This window comes from Brugia malayi (assembly GCF_000002995.4).
Source record: "Brugia malayi strain FR3 genome assembly, contig: Bm_v4_Chr3_scaffold_001, whole genome shotgun sequence".
Classification (NCBI taxonomy): domain Eukaryota; kingdom Metazoa; phylum Nematoda; class Chromadorea; order Rhabditida; family Onchocercidae; genus Brugia; species Brugia malayi.
Window position 1 is genome coordinate 701789 of NW_025062477.1, and position 20144 is coordinate 721932.

General features: G+C 22.2%; 1 protein-coding gene across 1 annotated transcript; it reads right to left on the reverse strand.

Moving 5' to 3' along the window:
- Positions 1 to 1516: 1516 nt before the first annotated feature.
- On the reverse strand, positions 1517 to 2834 carry Bm13606 (Uncharacterized protein; the record flags this gene model as incomplete). Its single annotated transcript, XM_043079602.1, has 3 exons — positions 1517 to 1691; positions 2101 to 2317; positions 2744 to 2834. 3 exons carry the CDS (start codon positions 2832 to 2834, stop codon positions 1517 to 1519), a joined length of 483 nt encoding a protein of 160 aa, XP_042935536.1.
- Between the last annotated feature and the right edge of the window lie 17310 nt (positions 2835 to 20144).

Sequence of the window (20144 nt, forward strand, 5' to 3'; positions counted from 1 at the left end):
TTTTTTTTTTTTTAAATTATATTTTAATGTTAGAATGTGAAATCAAACAAAAAAGCTATTTTAATTTCCGATTTTTTTTTTTTTTGTCACATTACTATTTTAATTTTCAATTTGGATCAGTTTTGATCTAATTTTCAAATTCAACAAAATAGTAAGAAATATATTTGCTTAAGATAATTCAGTTAATTCAATTAAAAATTTTTTGATATACAAATGTGACAGATGATGACATTAAGTAGTGATATTAGCAAGATAAATGAATTTTATTTATTATAGAAATGTTACAAATGTTAATTTTGTTTCTTTTTTCAATTTATACAAAATTAAAGATAAGTTCAAAATATACCGCAAATGATAAACTGAGGATAAAAGCTAATTAAATTTAACATTAATCAAATTCATTAATCATTTTTTTTTTTTTTTGGTCAAATTTTTATATTATTTTAGTTGTAAAAAGTATTTTCGAAAGTTTTGTTTTTGCCTTAAAGACAATAAATTTTTGAAAATATATGTGAAAATAAATTGAGCACATTTATAAATATCGCATTTTTTAGGAAATTTTAAAAATTCCTAAATAAAATTTAAAAATTTTTTAAAATGAATGGGTTAGAGTACATGGAATACGATAAAATAGTACTAAAAATTTCAATTTTTTATTGAGATATTCATAAATGCACTCAATAAGTTTATTTTTTATTTTAATATTTATTATTTTAATAATTTATTAAAAAAAAAAAAAAAAAAAAACCGATTTATCTTTGTTACAACTTTTAATTGTTACAACTTTGCGCTTTTTTGCAATAAATAATAAAATGAAAAAATATTTATTCTTACAAAAAAAAAAAAAAAAAAATAAAATAATTTTTGCACTTCTAATATTAATTACTCATTAAAAAAAGATATGAACTTTACATTAATTTTTAATTTCAACAACAATTAATAAAAATTTAGGAATAAAACTTAATTTATTAATATATATTGAAAGTTTCAAATTGTTTTTTTTTTTTTTAATTTAAATAATTCTTTAGACTTTTTCGTCATTTCATTCATTCGTTTCGAAATTTATTAAATTTCATAAGTCATACTATAATTTAAGATACATTCAAGAAATGATTATTGCATTAAAGCAATTTTATATTTGAATTAAACCTTTTAAGCTTTCCTATTTCAATTTTAATTTTATATGGTTTAATTCATCTAAAATAAATGCAACTTCAAGCATACTTCAACCTTTTTATGACCTTTTCTCTTTTTTTTTTTTTTCTTTTTTCTTTTTGTCATACTTCTTAAGAGCTAATTTAATGCTTTTTTTTTTTCTCTCTTTTCAAAACTTTTATTGAGAATCATATCTATTAAATTTTTTTCATTCCTTATATTTTATTTTGAGTGAGCAAAATTTTTGCATTTTAGAAATTTCAAAAAAAATTTATTAGTACTTCAAAAAAAAAAAAAAAAAAAAAAAGGAAAAATGAAGTTTGATTATACATAAAATATATTTGCATAAAACTTTGATAAATTACATAATAATACATTTTATTGGAACACGAGGATTACGACAAAGTAACCAATTTGGCAATTTTATTTTCCATTTTGGAAATTTTCGTCCTGTGCCTGAAGAAGGCGGTAAAGGTGGTAATAAATCTAATTCATCTGATGCTGAATCACCATCAATTTCTACTTCATCTGTTAACCTGAAATTAATTTTTTTTTTTTTTTAAAAAAAAGGTAAGAATGAAAATGTAACAAAAATTGAAGCTATAATTTTTTTTTTGTCATACAATTTGAAAATAAAACATTCCTTCCTTCTATCAATTTTTTTCTTTTGTAAAATTAAAAAAAGAAAAAAATGTTTCGAGTAATTCTATTTTTTTTTTTTTTTAAATCCTTAGATACTACTATATATTATTTATAGAACTATGAAGAAAGAAAATTTTTTTTTTTGTTTTTTTTGAAGGACTTTTTTTTTAAAAAAATTTTATGAAGTAAATCACTAATTATGATTAAATATTATTTCAAGAAATCATATTTTTGAATATCACATACTATTCTATTTTTAATAAATATTTGCGAAAAACAAAAAACAAAAAAAGTGAGTAATACCTGGAAATTTCCTTTTGATGATGCGACATGTATGATTCTTTTAATGTATTTTTATTTAATTTTTTATTATTAAAACGATCAATTAATGGATCATCAAGAATTGATTCAAATTTAAGCGTATATGGTTCACAATCTGTTAAAATCTGATGAAAATCATTGTCAAATTCATCACCTAACGTAAATTGTGAATAATCTTCTGCTAAAACACGAAATGTTCCTGAAAATATCAAATTTAATATATTAAATTACAAAAAATTGAAAAAAATTTTTTTGCAATTGAAAAGTTTAAAAAAAAATATATAATTTTTTGTTTTAAAAAAAACAATAATTAAATAAACTAAATTTTTATTTTAAACATCAATTCATTGTATACGACTGGAATTTCCTTCTTAACTATTAATTTCAAATTATTTATTTATTTTTATTTTTTTAAATAATTGTTATAATTGATTAGAAAAATAAAGATAATTTTTGAAAAGAAAAAATTTTTTTTCCATAAAAAAAAAATCTAATAATTGCGATCCAACAAAAAAAAAAAAATACTTAAATTTGCTAAATTATTTAAAACTTTTTAAATAATTTAAAATGAAAAGGAAAAATTAAATTTTAAATTATTTGATATAAAAATTTAAAATAAACATACCATTTCGCCTTTTTGGTGGATTATTGCAAATTATAGAACTATTCGAATTATTGTCAACTACTGTCGTAGATGATGACGCAACTGCACTCATTTTCAGGTGGTTTCTATAACTGATAAATTGTGTTTATTTTAAAATTTTGATTATTTTAAATGAACGAAATCGTAAATATATTAAGAAAATATGATAGTAAACTATAAATTTTTTAATTATCACAGTTATAATTTTGTATCAATTCAAATTACATTTCAGAAATTATGAAAATATAATTAAAATTAAAACTTTCTCAAAAAAAAAAAAAAAAACAAATTTCTTTTGATAACAGAATTTATTCATATAAATAATTTTTTAGTAACAAATTAATAAAAATGAAAGAAAGTTTAATTCTTTAATGTAATTTTATGAAAATACAAAGAAATTCAATGAATTATGCAAATCAAAAAAAGAAAAAAAATCTAAGAATTAATGAATGAAAAAATAAATTATAAATTTTTTTTTTTTTTGGAAACTTTTAGTCTAACTGTTATTGAAATTTTAGTGTAAAATTTTATTTTATCTTTTAGTCTTTTGAAATATTTTGTGTAAAGAAATTTTTTATCATCTAAACAACAATATTTGTTATAAAATTAAAATGAAAGATGATAAATGATAAAATATTTAAGAATAAAATAATTAATTCTCATTCAATATCAAAAATGTCACATTAATACCTGTCATATATATATGTTATAAAAAGCTACTAAGAACAATATATTTTGTCATTTTTTTCTTTAAAAAAAAAAAAAAAAAAAAGTTAAACAATTATTAAATTAGAAAGTAAAAAAATTAAATTAAACTAAACCACAATTCAAAAAAAAAAAAAAAAAGTGAAATTTTTATTATAGTTGGATAAAAATTATATTAGCTTAAACTTTGTGAGTTTATTGTAAGAAATTGAAATAAAACAACGAAACTGGTAGTAAATTTCAATTAATTAATTAACTAATTAATTAATTAATTAGCATATATTTAAGATAATGATAGAAACAAAACACAAACATATCGTTTCTATCCTTTAATATTTCAACAAATTTAGCAGTATTTTGATATCATTAAAATAATTAATACACATTTTTTAATGAACTAGAAATTTAATCCTGCATCATTGATCAAAAGTTTTTCAATTTTCCTTGAAATATTTGAAATTTGATAAATTGAAATATTACAGTATAGTAATTTATTTTTTGCAAAAATTTGCTGCAATTCAAGAAACTTTCAAAATTTCAATATTATATTTAAATTTTAAATATTATCTTATCTATACGATTTATTATTGAATGCAATTCGAGTCTTTTGCTTCAAAAAATTTCACTATTATACCTAACTTAATAAACATTTTAATATTTAATTTGTATACTTTTTCAAGTTATTTTCACATATAAAATTAAGCACTACTTTCCGTTACTTTTATCAAAGTTATAAAAAGTAAGTTACAACCTTTCATCGTATCATCAAAAATCAAATTACGTAAAATAGTATAAAGTTTAATAATTGAGCGAGCTATATAATCAGTAGTATTTATAGTGGATTATTTGAACTACGTCAAAATACGTGTCTATTAAATATAACACGTCTTACGTATTGACGTTTCATAATAGTGCCTTATATCAGAAATCATTTGCTTTTTCAAATTAATATTTTTTTTTCCTATTTTGTAGCAACTAAGAATTTTGACGTAGATAATACGTAAGATAATACTAACGCATTATGATGCGTTAGTATTATCTTACGTAATTTCCACGTAATTCCGATTTTGTTAATTAATAGCAATATATAAATAGCGAAGGCTTTAGTAATTATAATGAAATTTATGTGATAAAAAATATACAATATTATGAAAAAAAAAAGTTATAAATTTACAAATTCCAAAAAGTTTAAAAAAAAAAAAAAAAACTAATTGATGACTACTAATTCATAAAAATTTGAAAATTTTGGAAAAAAAAATTTTTAAAATGTTAAATTTTAATTTATTAATCGCAACATAAATTTACGCTGATTGAACGAAGTAATATTAGGTCCAATAATTAAAAAGTTAATGAATGATATGCTAATATACCTACATATGATACTGGCAATAACTTTTCTTGAAGGTAATATTTAATTTTATAAGTAAAGGTAAAGAAGACAAAAAGTAAAATACTTAAAGTTGTGTATTAAAAAAAAAAAAAAAAAAAAAAGAAAACATTTAAGTTTTCAAAAAATGTTAAAATATTATAATTAATTGCCTTTATTAGTTATATTTTCATTCCAAACATTTAACTTTATTTCGGTTATTCTTAATCAACTCATTTTTTCTTTTTTGGTGGTTAAAATAGTAAATTTTTTTCTTTTAAATAAATTTTTTTTGTCAAACATTTATATTTTCATACTAACATTTTTTTTTAGACGCATTTTTACATGCATATTTTGCATAAATTATGTAAAATATATTGATTTTCATACATTTATAACATTGATAATATTAAGAAATAAATGACTGACAGGAAAATATTTTATGGCCAAAAAGAGTAAATAGCCTAGTAGTTCATAAATAAGAATAAATAGCCTAGTAGTTAACAAATAAGAATAAATAGCCTGGTATTAATAAATAAGAAATAAACAGCCTAGTAGTTAACAAATACGAATAAATAGCCTAGTATTAATAAATAAGAATAAATAGCCTAGTAGTTAACAAATACGAATAAATAGCCTAGTATTAATAAATAAGAATAAATAGCCTAGTAGTTCACAAATAAGAATAAATAGCCTAGTGGTTAACAAATAAGAATAAATAGCCCAGTAGTTAACAAATGAGGATAAATAGCCCAGTATTTAATAAATAAAAATAAATAGCCTAGTAGTACTCTCCAATTTTTATACTGTTATAACAAAATAAATGCCAAAACACTTATGGCAAAGAAAAATAAACAAATGAATAATTTCATAAATAACTCAAAAAAAAATTTTTTCTTCATTTACATTTGATTTTAAAATTCATAAATTAAAGGCTAACAAAAATCTGCAAAATTAGCAATATTAATTAGCATTCAAGAAATTAATTGATAATTGATTGATTACAAATATTTCACATAAAAAATTCCGGAAATTTCTACCTCATCAAATAATACACAGAAAAAGAAAATATAAAAGTAACACTGACTTCCGGATGAAAAGATCAATTTTGAACAGATAAGATAAAATGATAATAATAGATCGTTCTTTTTTTTTTTTGCAAAGGACAATTAGCGCCTTAACTTATCATTACAGAATCAAATGCGCCTTATCATTTTTCATCAGATAATAGTTAACATTACGAATTGAAGTTGTACTGAATTGAAATTGAAATGATAAATGATTGAAAGCATTGAAAATGATCAAAATTAAGCCAAAAATTGAAACTATACACTTTCAAAATGATAATCTAGAATTGTATTTGCAAAATGAATTGTTGTGAAAAATTTTAAATTTAATTCTATCGTTATCAAATATAAATATTTTCATATAAGAAAAGATATTGTGATTGTAAGATGAAAGTGAAACTTTGGTGACACGAATGAATGGATAAATGATAACAGATAGATTACTGATAACAAAATACAAAATAATTGCAAAGAAAAAAAAAACTGAGATTCCATTTGAATATACAACAAAAAAATTTGTCATATAGTAATGATAAATATATGAATAAAATGATAATAATAAATATCAGTAAGAGATTATAAATGATAAGTGAATAAAGTGATAATAATAATATCAGTGAGAGATTATAAATGATAAATATATGAATAAAATGATAATAATAAATTCAGTGAGAGAATAATTACAATGGTATTGAATATTAGTAAAATGTGATTCAGTCTCGAATTAACTCATTGTTATCCTCAATAACTCCAAAATTAAATTTACTATTCTCTCATTAAGCTTAACTTGGGACTTTAAAGTATGTTTATTCTCACCACACATTTGATTTAATTAAATAAAAATCAATCTAATATGACCTGAAATGCACTATGATTACATTTTAAACGCAGTGTTAGTCATTTACTATGTTAAAAGAGCTTATTACGAACAGTAGCATTCATTGACCAGGCTCTTTTCTCTATAGCTAACACAATCCTTGGCCAAATACTCTTCGAGCATCTCTTTCGATCCATATTGATCATTTTCAAAAGATTTGACAACCACTCTCTCTCTCTCTCTCTCTCTCTCTCCAAATCCTTAATGTTTTAGCAACCAATTATTTGCTTTGCTAGCCAAAGAAGATGGACAATTAGCTAATAAAAGTAATAAGCGTTTTGTAAAAAGTACCTATAAACTTTGAATTGTTTAGTAGTAATTGAAAGAGTTACTAAGAAAAGAGAAAGGATGAAAAGACATTTTAAATGAAAGGAAAGTAAGTAAAGAGACAATGTCCTCTTGCAGTCCGCTTGTGGACAATTGTGACAATTCAAATGGACTATGTGACATGCTTGTGAACGAGGAAGGAAGGAAGGAATGATGGATATGCTGAATGTATTGAAGAGATGTCACAACCACTTTGCTATTCTTTTGATCTGATAAAGGTAAAATTCTTCTTTAGCACCAAAAATTGATTGAAAAGAGAGAGAGAGAGAGAGAGAGAGAGAGAGGGAGAGAGAGAGAGGTAACCTTGTCATGTCATGATACTTTATTCGAGACAAAAAAAAAAAAACCACTACTTAAAGAGTAGCAAGAAAGAATGAAAAGATTCATTTTGTCCTTCGATCATATATGAACAAATTTCTTTTTCCCTCTCCATAAATCATTAACTCTCTCTTTCTTCTGCTTCCTCCATCATTCTTTGTCCCTTTTTGTCCTCAATTGGCCAATAATTCATCGATTTAAAAAAAATTCTCCTATATTTCCTTCCAAATTTATATGTATAGTAAATTTGAAGTGAAAAATAACTATCATTAGCAATAATTTGCTATAACAATAAGCTGAAGTTATTGACATATCATAACAATAACAGAAAAAAATTTGTTTACAGTGTATTTAAATGCAATGCATTTAGCTGATACTGCGCAATTAAAATACATTTATTTCTAATTTAACCTAATTTTAATAAGCTTATAGTAAAAATAGCATGTATTGTAGTAGTAAGTTTGTCATAAAAGATTTTATTAGTCATGAAAAGCTGAAGCAAATTCTTGTTCAGGATTTCTCGGGATAATAATATGAGACATTTGCTTATTAATATACATATATATGCTATTGTTTTATTGATTAATCGTTGAAAATTTCTGAAATTTTCAAAAAAAAAAAAAAAAAAAAATGCTAACAAAATATAATTTGCAATGTTACGATAGAATAGTCCTGAATTCAATAATAAGAGAATTTCTTGGCTAAATTATCATTCAATAAATTTATCACTAAATAATTTCAGGCTAAATACTCAATTGGCAGTGCCTGAAGATTTCGCATTTTGTGGTACTCGAGGGAATTTAGGATGCATCACAAATCACTTCTCATTAGTAAAAGTTAAATCTAATTATTTTCAAGCATTTTCAGACTTTTCAGCTTAGCCAAATACTACTAGTTACAAAGATTTGATAAGCATCCTTTTTTTTCTTGATCTCATAGAGATTTCTTCAGATCAATCAATCAATCAATCAATCAATAATCCATTTTCTAACATAAATGAATTGCTAAAATTATTGGATGCATTTGGCTACTAAATGCTAAATAATTTGAGCCAATTACAGCTTATATAAGCCAATGCATTCATTAATGGCTAATATTTTCATATACTTTGGCCATTACTGACCAATATATTGTTTAATTGAATAAATCAAAAAATGATTTAAATGCTTTTGCAACACATTCTTAATTGAAAAAAAATAAAAAATGGAATTTCATTAAATAGAAATAAATAAGTGCAAAACTTAGTTAAATTATTTAGATGAATCGCCGTTCTTTTTTAAAAAGTAAAATAGAAACTTTTTTCCATTTAAACTCTGAAAATGTAAGTTAATGAAAAATAATTGTTGAAAGAATTTAAAAAAAAAAAAGAAAGAAAGAAATGAAATTATGTTCGTTGTAGACGAAAAAAGCTGAAATGATCGAAAAAAAAAAAGGAAAGAAAAATTGTTCGTTTCTCTACAAATTATGCATTTTCAATTAAATATAAAAATTAAATTTGAATGAATTAAATGTAAAAAGCATTAATTATATATATAATATTTTCGGGATGAAAGTCAAATTTTGCTAAAAATTTGTCAAAAATAAGATTGCGGTTTTCATAAAATTTTAAGTGAAATTTATTTTTCAATTAATAAAATTACAAAAAAAAAATCAATTATTTTAAATATACACTAATTAGGATAAAAAATTGTTTAATATGTTTTATTGTTTTTAATATTAATAAAAAAAAAATTTTTTTTTTTTACTCTAATTGATAATTGATAAATTGATAAATTCATTGATAAATTCATTTCAAGTAATGAAAAGAATCAATATTTTATATAATATTATACTTTCCTCTCTCTCTCTCTGCACATTTATCATTTCATTAACTTTCATCACTTATCATCTCATTAACTTTTATCACTTATCATCTCATTAACTTTCATCACTTATCATCTCATTAACTTTCATCACTTATCATCTCATTAACTTTCATCACTTATCATCTCATTAACTTTCATCACTTATCATCTCATTAACTTTCATCACTTATCATCTCATTAACTTTTATCACTTATCATCTCATTAACAGTGTATTTATCAATTTATAAAAGTTAAAATACAAACTGTCCAACTTTTCAATATTCTACAATTTCACATTTTGTTGTAACATTTCGATGAATAATTTTGAAAACTAATAGATATTGTCTCTTTCTTTTTTTTTTCTGTCTGATTAAACACACTTCAATAAATTAATTTAATATCGGAACGATTGACAGTACTAACATTTTTTTTCTCTCTTATAGACAGGTTTTATTTTTTTCTTTTTTTCTTTCTCTCTCTCTCTCTTTCCTCTTTTTTAATCTTTGTATTGTTATTTCATTGGTTTGTTTTGTTAGTGAGTATTTTAGAAGTGAATAAAATAAATAACTTGTTGGTTCCAGCAAAGCATACATCATTAATATTACATAAGAAACACTATCAAAATGTGTAACTGTAATGTCCACAATTATTACTATTATCATTATTTATTTATTCTTATTATCATTGTTTACTTGTCTATTTATTTGTTTATTTATTTATTATTTTTGCATTATTAATTATATTGTATTATTTATAATTATTTTATTATATATTTATTTATTTACTTATTTATTATAATCGTTGTTTATGTATTTATTTATTTGTTTATTTATTATTATTAATGTATGTATTTATTTATTTATTATTGTTTACTTGTCCACTTATTTTTTTATTATTATTATATTATTAATTATTATTATTACCTCTTTCTCATTCTTGAATAATTTGAAATAAATGACTTTGTGCACTAAAATCTATCAATTTTTTCAGGTGTTTGTTTTTTAGATCAAAGCATCAGTCTGCATGCTCAAATTTCAATGAATTTTGATAGAAAAAAATAAGAGTATTAAGTGGAGAAATGAAAAAAAAAAAAAGAAAAAAGAAGCAAAGATATTAATTGTTTGTTTAGATGTGAAAAAGAAGAGTAAACAAATGCCATCATTTATTGAATTTTAAAAAAGTTTTTTTTTTTTTCTGATTCATCTCTTTAAAGTTTTCTATATTTAAGGTTTATCAGATCATAGAAAATTTCATACTTTTCACAAATGTCACATCCAATTCATTATAAAGTATTAATTTCAATTTTTTTTTTTTTCATTACATTAAGTAATCAAAAACGTAAAATTAAAATTTAGTATCAAAAATGTTTCTCAGAAAGTTTTAAACTTTCTACTATGACAAGTTTTGAAAGTTTTTAATATTTAAATTTCTTTTTTTTTTTTGATGAATTTTAAAAAAGTTTTTTCAAGAAAAATTGCTCATAAAGTATTTTTTTAACAGTTTTGCAGTTTCGTTTCATTAATTAAAATGTTCAGATTTTACTTACTACCCAATTTCTTTTCTTTGTTTACACTAAACTCGTAAAAACGTAATATGGAAAACTTGAACTTACGTAATGAAACGTGAACGTTTTATATGGATTTTTTATTAATTTCATTAATTTAAATCTTAATTGAAAAATAAAAAAATTAATTGAATTTCTTTTTGTATGGTTTTATCAAATTTTAATTGATTGAACTGAAATTAAAAATTGAATCTTTTTCTTTTTGATGAAAATGGAACGGAATGATCTAGTTGAAGATTAAATTAGAAATTAATTTTTGTGTTTTATATTAAATTTGATTGAAAGTTGAAAAGAAAGAAAAAAGTTTGCAATTCTAAAAAATGAAATAAAATAGAAAATATTGTAGAAATACTATTTAAAAAAAAAAAAAATTAAATTTTTTAAAAGATAAACTGAAATTACAGAAGCAAAATAGAATAATTTTCGTACTTTCATAGTTTGATATTTGTTGATTTAAAAAAAAAAAAATTAATTCTTATTTTCTATTATTCAAATATTTGAAGATAAAAGATACAAGAGAGAGAGAGGAAGAGAAAGAGAGAGAGAGAGAGAGAGAAAAACCACCTTGCTTTCATTAAAAGAGATCATTATTCAATTTTTTTTTTTTTTTTGGTACAAACGGGTTTTTCCAGTTACTTCCATACTATTTTGCTTGCTTCTTCGTTTATAAGTAAGTAACAAAAATTTTTATACATAATTTTTTCTTCTTTTAAATTATCACCAAATAAATTACAAATTTTAATAAAGTTTTATAATTAAATCAAATAATTTTAAAAATTGAATAGAATAATAATATTTGGAAATTGTAATTCTTTTTTCCACAAAAATAATTTGTGAAAATGATTTTTCAATGTATTTTAAAATTTATTTATTGCATTTGATAAAATGAAACAATCAAAAAATTCCTTTTATTTCATCTATTTTAATATAATTTCAATTCTAATTTTGTTTTCTTTCATATATTCCATTTAAATATTTGTTAGTATTTTGCATAAGTTTTTTTTTTTTTTTTTTCTTATAGAAATCAATTCAAAGTATTGTAACTTTTTTTTTTTCTTTAAAAAATCATAATTTAGTTATTTAAATTTTTTTATTTACATCTTTGCAATTTTATTATTATTTATCTAAAAATTTTGATTTTATCATTTGTTTACACAGATGTAAGATAAAAATTAAGTTTTTTTTTTTTTTTTTTTTTTGAATTTACAGAGTTTTATTTTACAGTTAGTACGATTTTGTTTAATAGTTGGTGGAAAATTTTATTAAAGATAAATACGAGAAGTTTATTTTTTGAAATAGGTAAAGTAAACATTTTAAGTAAATCTTTTAGCATTACATTAAGATCTTTCTCGATACTGCGATACATTGTTTTGTACACAAGCTAAAATCGTTGTAATATAGTTGTATAAAGTGATCAGAAGAAGTGTTACAGGTAAAATACTTAAGAAATAAGTTATTAATTCAAAAAAGCACAAAAAGATATTTGTTGAATAAATAAATAAATAAATAAGTGTTGCTGAAAGATTAAAATTTTGTTCAAAATTTTTAATGATTAATGATTAAATTCAGAAAATAACTATCAAAACTATCATTGAAGCTATTTTTATTGTTTTTTTAATTTTATAAAATTATCTTTGTTCTATTTATTTAATTAATTTTCTTTCATTTAAAGTACAAAACAATTTTCTCGCTCATTAACAATTTTTTTTTTCTGATAATTTTATTAGTAAATTGGAATTTTTGTTTGTGAATAAATTCATTCGTAAAAATAAGCTATTTTCAAATTTATTTTATTGATAAACAAAGAACATTTATCAGTGAATTTGTATAGATAAATTGATTGATAGCATCAAATAATTTAAATTTTAGACAACATGAAATAATTTATTTGTCATTTTCGTTTCTCAATTCTTATTTGATGGAAGTAATCGTTATCAGAGTATACCATTTTACGTAATATCGTTGTTATCATTCCTGATAGTCTTTATCACTATGTTGATATACATGTAACAAATGATAACATCACTGATAATATACATAATTATGACATTCTGTCTATCATTGCTAATTTATGATTAAATCCCTGATCTCTTCTCTCGTGTGGACTTTTTTTGCTTCCGCCTGTTAATGTTGCTACTGTTATTATTGTTGCTGCTTTTTTGTTGTTGTTGTTGTTATTGTTGCTGTTTGTTGTTGTTTGTTGTTGTTTGTTGTTGTTGTTATTGTTGCTGTTTGCTGTTGTTTGTTGTTGTTGTTGTTACTGTCGTTGTTGTTATTGTTGCTGTTTGTTGTTGTTATTGTTGTTGTTTGTTGTTATTGTTATTGTTGCCGTTTGTTGTTGTTGTTGTTGTTATTGTTGTTGTTTGTTGTTGTTGCAGCTGTTGCTGTTGCAATTATATTGCGAATAATTTTAAAGAAATTTATTATATCAAATTTTTATTTTTCAAGTTTATTTCAAATTTATTACATCAAAATCTTTCACTCCTGTATTATCATTAAGCCACAATCGTCACTAAGATTTGATAAATGGAAAGGACATGATATGATGTGGTATAATATGATAGAAATATGATATGATATGATAACGATATGATAGGGTAAGACATGATATGGCTATTACATGGTATGCTAGGGTAAAATATGATATGATTATGATATGATAACGATATGATAGGGTAAGACATGATATGGCTATTAATATGATATGATAACAATTTGTTAGGCTATTATATGATATGGTAGAGTAAAATATGATATGATAATGACACGGTAGAGTAAGATGTGATTATGATATGATAAATATGATGATATGATTATGTTATGTCAAATATGATGGGGCTGAGATATAATATGATTATGATATGATAATGATATGATTGTGATAAAAGGATGTCATTGGCAGTGATAACATTGGTGTGCACTGCATTTCTGATACCTGTGTGATAGTCCTTTGTAAATTTGTTCACATTTCTTTCAATCTTTCTTCATTCTTTTCTTTTTACACAAACAATTTAAAAGTTATGCGATGAGTCATCGCTTTTTTTTTCTTCTTTTTTCTACGATTAATTTTTGCTGTAAGCGATATTTTAGAATAATATGTCAATCAGAAAGACTAAATGATAAAATAAAATAATTACTACTACTGCACTTTACAATTTTTCTTTGCCATTCAATTATATCTTTTTTTTTAAGTAAATTAATTAAAGTAATTTAAGAGACAGTTCAATGTTTCATTTGCATAAAACATATAAATGTTATTTTAAAATTCTTAATCATTAATAATTTATCGTTAAATAATATATTCTTCAATCAGTTTGTATAATTTGTAAATATGTAAAAAAAAAAATTCCAAACTAACTGATAATTTATAACAAGAAACTAAGAAAATAGATGATGTCATTAACATTTTCTCATTTAATCAGTCAATTATTTATCAGTAAACTACTGATCACTTTTAATGATCACAAATCAATCGATAGTTTCTATTGAAATCAATCAATCAATCAATCGATCAATCAATAATTCGAGATACGATGGCATTTTGTACCATTGCATATTGTATGAATGAATCATTTTCCTGCTAATGTTTAGAGGCAAATTAGATTTAAAGTATTACTTAAGTAGAAAAGGAAATCATTTTTAATAATTATTTCTTTGTCATTGTTAATAGAGAGAGGGAGAGAGAGAGGAGAAGAGAAAGAGAAAGGGTGGAGAGAGAGAGAGAGAGGGAGAGAGAGAGAGAAGGAAGATTCCTCTTTTATAGAACGAATCCCTGCAACAGACCCGTTAACTTTGTTTTATACCGAATTCTACCTGTTTTTAAATGCACACACATACACACATACGCATACACACATACTCACATACATACATGTATATATACATACATACACACACACATGCACACACATACACATACACACACATATATATATATATTCATTTCCAGTCAGAAATGAATTTCTTTTTTTTTTTTTTTTGAAATGTCTCTCGGAATACTGAAATGTACTTTTAAAATATCGGAAAGATTTCTTCCGGAAATAGCTTATGCACAAATAAGGTTTGTTTTATAATCTCCAATGCATCATTGTCGTTTGGATTCGTATGACCTATGACCTTCGAATATCCTCTCATTAAACAAAATTACTATCATAGAAAGAGCTAAACATTCGAGAATATTTGTATAAAGTTTTATCAAGTAGGCATTATTATTATTATTTACTGATTGAAAATTGTTGGTAAATAATTATTTCTTAAATAAATAGAACTGAATGGTCACTCAGTAAGTCTAGCTTTAATCGTATTCTCTTAATGAAATAATAGTTAAAAAACTAGAAGGAATACTCTAATTCTATGATGTATTTAAATTTAAATTTCTTAATTTGATTATAATTTAATTTACTGTAAAAGTATTTTGTGTAGAAATATTGGATTATACTACTTGTTCTTATTGTATAAAAAACTTTTTGTGAATAAAAAAAAAAAAAAAATTTTAAGGAAAACTAGAATTTGAATATATCATTATTGAATAAAATGATATAGGATCAGGAAATAATTTAAATTAATAAATAAATTTTTTTAAAAAAAGAAAAAAAAAACTAATTTAATTTGATGAATTATTTTAGATTGGATAAAATATTTGTTGCAATAATATAATATAAATAAAAATATTTGGAAATTTTCTGTAACACACCTGAAAATTTTTGATTCTTAATTCTGTTTTGAGAACAAGAAATTTTTTTTTTCTTTTGCCATTTTTTTGTTTTTTGTTTTTTCATTTCTTATTGGAATAAGAGAAATAACTAGAAATTGAGGAAAGAAAATTTAAATTAATTAATGAAAAATTTTCCTTGAAACATATTGCACTTGCATTATTTCAAATTGTGCTGAAATTTTGTAAAAAAAAAAAAAAAAAATTTACTGAATTAGTAATACTTTTGAAATTTAACCTTTCAAAAATTTTAATAACATATTGCTTTGTACAAAGTTTTTTTTTTCTTCTTCTTCTTTCCTTTCTCTTTTCAAAGGTTATAAAATTTAGGTCGTTTTATTCATTTTTATAACATATTTCTTTAACGAAAACTTTTATCAAATTTATTTATTTTATTCTTTTTTTTTTTCAAATCATTTTGTTTAGAATTAAATTGATAAATAATAAAAACAAATATGCTATTTCTAAACTTAGAATAGCTTCTTGCAATTTTAGAAGAAAAAGGAAGCGCAAAATTTGACAAATTACTTATGTAAGTTGAAATTGCTATTAGGTAAAAACAAAGAATTCCGCATGAGATTAGACTATATTAACTATTTAGGATTAAATAAACTGAAATATGAAATAGGATAGGATCAAATAAAATATAAATGACAATTCGAAATGAAATGAATTAAAAATAACACAACAAAAGAGTGAAATGATTAATTGGAAAAGAGCGGAAATGGAAGAAGCGGAAATGTCACGTTTAAAAAAGAAATGAATAAATTATTCCTATGCTATATGATAGATTTAAAGTAGAAATGAAGTATGAAAATAAATGATAACCATTCCATCTTGATATATTACAAAAAAAAACTCATTAAATTTATCAAAAAGATTTAGGAAAAAAAAAAAAAACAACAATAGATGAGAGAGAGAGAGAGGGAGAGGAAAAGAGAGGGGGAGGGAGAGAGAGAGAGAGGGAGAGGAAAAGAGAGGGCGAGGGAGAGAGAGAGAGAGGGAAAGAGCAATCTGATCTGATCTAATCTAATCATTTTTCTGTATTTAGCATATGTGGGTCAAGTATATATATAAATATATTTGTCAAATTTTGCGCTTCCTTTTCCATTCAAATATCAAAAAAAAAAAAAAAAAAAAAAAGTAAATAAATCATTTTGATTTCAAAATTAGGCCGTCCGTTTTATTACTTAATAACTTAACTTTAAAGAAAATATTTTTTTTAAAAAAAAAAAACAAAAAAAAAAAAAACGACAAATTTGATTGAAATATTTTTCTTCATTCTTCTTTCTAAACGATAATTCATACTTATTTTTTCTTTTTTTTTTTCCTAATCTCATTATTTAAAAGTTTTATGGAATACTTTTAGTTATTCAAATTACTTAGTTGAAAAATCAATGAATAACAATGGTAATTAATTTGAATGTTTCTAATTTAAAATGTGTAAATGAATAAAAATTGGTTTATGATTGATTTCTATCGTGGAAATGTCACCATAAAAAAAAAAAAAAAAAACTAGTAATCAGTCGTGTCCTCTTCAAAAAATCAAAAATTCAGATTTATGTACATTTTTTTTTCTCTCTTCTTTTTCCATCACTTTTATTTGCTCATATATTTATAACAATAATAATAATAATATTCATCATAAATTTCTTCCTTTTAAAAAAATTTTTGCATTTTTAAATTTACAAAAATTTAACTTTACTTTTCAAACTTTAAATTTACATAACAATTCACTCAGTTCATTTATTTTTGCTAACTTATAAAATCATATAAATTGATATAAATGATAGATCACGAATTCGTATCGAATATTTTCTCTTTCTTTTTCTCTCTCTCTCTCTCTCTCTCTCCCTTATTTTTTTTTCATTTTATACTTTTAAATATAACAAATTATTATTTAAGCTGAAAGTAAAAAAGAAAAAGTGCAAAGGTCATAATGGTAAATTTTTAGTGCTAAAAAAAAAAAGGTCACTAAATATTATTTTATTATCTTTTCATCTACGCTTTTTCTTTCTTTCTTTTTTAATTTATAATTTCCTGAAATAGAATGTTTTGACCATTTCACTTTTACACAATATTAGGATAATTAGTAATAAATATAACTTTATGCTAATTAAGTTTTGTTTTTACAAAGTTTTACTTTTTTTGTTTTTACTCTTTAACTTTAATTTTTATCCCTTTTCAAATTCGATACTGTTAGCATTGTGATAGAAGAACCATTCTAATAAATATTAACAAATTAAATATAAAGTTAGCTAAAGTAATGTATAACATATTCTGTGATTAATAAAACATAAAACATATAAATTATTTTCAAAATACAACTAATAAAAATAAATTCTACTATTTACCATAATGTAATTCTTAAGTATTAATTATTAAGTAAAGTTAAGTATTAATTAAATGATTTCGAATCGAATCAATGCTTAACAATCATATATAATAGCAAGAAAAAAAAAACTTGTTGAAGCAATCTAATTAGTGGTTTAAAATCTTAGAAAAAAGAAATTTCTTCTTGAAATTACAATTTATAATTAATGATGGCGGAAATTGTTTTACGTACGTTTGTAGAAAAGTTTTTTTTTTTGTTGAATTCAATAGCGCACATATGCACATAATATCATACATTCAGTATATATTATTTGCAATTTGAAATTTCCTACAAATATTTCAGCTTTAATCAATGATATAAGAAAAATGAAAAAAATAAAATAAAATAAAATTTTTGTTTGAAATGAATATTTTAGAAGTAAAATTTTTTAGAGTAATTAAAAAAAAAAAAACTTTAATAATGTAATAAAATTAAAATTTGAAACTTATATTATATAAATATCTTACACTAATTGCTTTCTTATTTTTTTTTTAAAATTTTTACAAAATTTTTTTAAAAAAATTTTTACAAAATTTATGCAAAAGTTTGCTTTGAACGAACTAACTTGGTGAAACATACATGATTTGTCACCTTGCAATATTGTAGTACTGCACAAGGCAGTATTGTTAGTTTCTTATCAAAGTTATCAATAAAATATTAGCTAAAAATTTGGAAGTATATGGAGAGCTGTATCACGTACGCCACGTGTAATAAACACGCTAAATTTTGCTTCTTCTTGATTAAATTCTCAAAAGAGGAATTCGAAGAGGAACTAGAATGTTTTTCAGAGGATAAAAATAGAAACAACCATTTTGTAAATAAGAGAGAGAGGGAGGGAGACAGAGAGACAAGGAGAGAGAGAGAGAGAGAGAGAGAGAGAGAATTGGATTTGATGAAACTTGTTTGACTTGTTTGATTGAATAAGGAATGAAATGGATCATTTAATGATAAAATTAGTTGAATGTTTCGTTTTGCTTTTTTTCTTCTGAATAAAACGTTTATTTCAATCTATGAAAAGGTGCAAAATTCTTCTTTAATTTGTAATAAACACAAAAATTTTTTTTTTTTCTTTTTATTTGTTTGTTTATTTATTTGATTCGTTCTGTTGTTTTTCATTTATTTCACTCAATAAATTTCCCTAAACAGTTTGTTTATTTGTTTATTTATTTGATTATTTGTTATTCTTCTCGTTCATTTCAAAATATTATTTCATTTACTTTTGTTATTTTAACAGAATTTTTTTGCTTTGGAATAGAATTGTGATTTAGATGTTATTTGATTAATTTTAAAATTATAATAAAATTCATAATCCAATTTATTGATCTTTTGTTGTCGTAATATTTTATTAAATCAATAAAATTTCATCAAATGTATGAAATATTTTTTCTAACTTAATTTTTTATCCAAATTAATTTATTTAAATTAAGCATTGAAATTAGGAAATTTATCAAAGAATTGCAGTTTTTCTCGGCTAATCAATTTATTCTTCTATCAATGATAAACTAATTATTAATGGAGAGAAATGGATAGAAAGATTTTGCTGCTGAATGTAAGTATTATTTAATTAGTATTATAATTACAGCTAATATTTGGTTTATTTCTTCAATTTACTTTTGCGTTATTTACAAAGAGTTCCTTAAAGTAAGTTTAAATAATTTTGTTGGAAACAAAAATGCCATTTTTTATTTCTTCCATCGTTAATGAATTTGAATTTGAAAGTTTTTACACTAAATTACTTCCATATTTAGGTTTATATCTACATTTTCTACAAATTAATTTGGTGAAATAGTTGATAATTCAAATAATTGCATGGCTAAAGTAAATTAATAAAAATTATTAAATCTCGGAATTTCCTGAAAATAAATTTGGATACCAATTAAATACATTAAACAACGACTTATTAATCAGTGCTTATTACTGTAAGCTATTGGGGAAACAATTCATGAAAGTATTAGAAATAATGAATCAATAATATTGAAATTTGCATAAAATAGAGTAGACAATAACTTACTGAGAATGTTGCAGAGATATTCGTTGCAAAGATGTGCAACCAATTAGTTTTATTTAATTAAAGCTTAATTACAAACTAATCTGAGACAATTGCGCCTCTCTCATTTTCGACTCAATTTAGATTTATCCATTTATAATAAATTTGCTATACAGAAATGGTATTTAAGAATATCAATTGTAGACCATGAGAAAAAGTTATTGCATTTCGTCCAACCGGGA